At 58.0% G+C, this 1,143-nt stretch overlaps 1 protein-coding gene across 1 annotated transcript in view; it reads left to right on the forward strand.

Annotated features, from left to right (window-relative positions):
• FNBP4 (formin binding protein 4) overlaps window positions 1-1,140 on the forward strand; it is a gene marked incomplete at both ends in the record, with an annotated part of 6,660 nt that extends 5,520 nt beyond the window's left edge. The window contains one exon of the mRNA XM_009587349.1: window positions 1,079-1,140. Coding sequence (XP_009585644.1) covers window positions 1,079-1,140 — 62 coding nt within the window. The remainder of the gene's footprint in view (window positions 1-1,078) is intronic.
• Window positions 1,141-1,143: the final 3 nt, after the last annotated feature.

Below are 1,143 nucleotides of genomic sequence, written 5' to 3' on the forward strand. Positions count from 1 at the left end.
TAATCGGTACCGTTTGCTTTATCGGTTCGGGGTAATCTCTCTTCTGCCAGCTCTCTGGTTTGCAGGAGATCCGCCGGGTCCACCGCTGCAAAGTCACCCTCTGCTGTGGGATCTTCCCTGGCTTCTCCGTAGCCATGTTAACGCGGGAATTCATTTCCCTGCCTCGGGCTTCTCTAGCGCTGCGTGTCTGTCTGGCCCATCCCCCTCTCTGGAGACAGACGCTGCGTTGTCGGCTTTGGGGACCTTCCAAAGCCTTTTCTGAAGAGTGAAGGAAAAAAGACATTTTTAGAGCCCTCCTTAAAGCAGTCGTGATGCCGCTTGCAGGCGTCCACCCTGTTTCTGCTCTTGACTGCTGTCTGGCTTGTAGCTGCTTTCATGCAGTCCCCTCAGTCAGGGGGATTGACACGGGGGATCCCCGTCTCCCTGTGCAGTGCCCGAAGTGGAGGTTGCACTCCCGCGGGACTCTGGGGTTGAGTAACGGTGGTCGCTGCGGGCTGGCCTGAATCTTAACGCAGATGCTGTCTGTGCTCGGGAGTAAATCCAGAGCTGTTACCTCTCTCCCGCGCTTTCCAGCTAGTTCCTCCAGAAAGCGGCGATTTACAAAGTTTGAAATTACATCCTGGCCCATTTTCTTTGGGAAATGGTTAAAGTGTTATATTTAACGCTTTATGCCCCGGCGATTGCTCTGCTGTAACTCCAGAGCTGGGGCGCCGAAGCAGACCGAGCCCGTATCCTCCTTCGGCAGATTCGGAGCGGTGACCGCGCTGAGAAGCGCTGGGAGTAGGGAAGGGTCCGAGTGAAGGCGTTGGGGTTCGCTGACACCTCCCGTGGCTACAGAGGAGGTGTCGTCCTGCCACCCGACACCGACCCCATCCCTGGGGTGCAGGAGCTAGCGGGGCTTAAAGGAGGGGGTGACAGGCGCACACGTTCAGGGTGGCACGTCCCAATCCCGCCAGGCTGAGTGGCCGCGGGCGGTCCCGAGTCCTGTTTGCCGGGGAAAGCCTGGAGCCGCGGGGCCGCAGCAGCCTGGTGACACTACCCGAGGGCAGCTCTTTACTCTCCCCTTTCTCCCTGGCAGTTTCAGATCGGAGAGCTGGCAAATACTCTGACTAGTAAATTGGAGTTCCTGGGCATCAACAGACA

Source organism: Fulmarus glacialis, unplaced genomic scaffold (genome assembly GCF_000690835.1).
Source record: "Fulmarus glacialis isolate BGI_N327 unplaced genomic scaffold, ASM69083v1 scaffold29140, whole genome shotgun sequence".
NCBI classification, from domain to species: Eukaryota; Metazoa; Chordata; class Aves; order Procellariiformes; family Procellariidae; genus Fulmarus; species Fulmarus glacialis.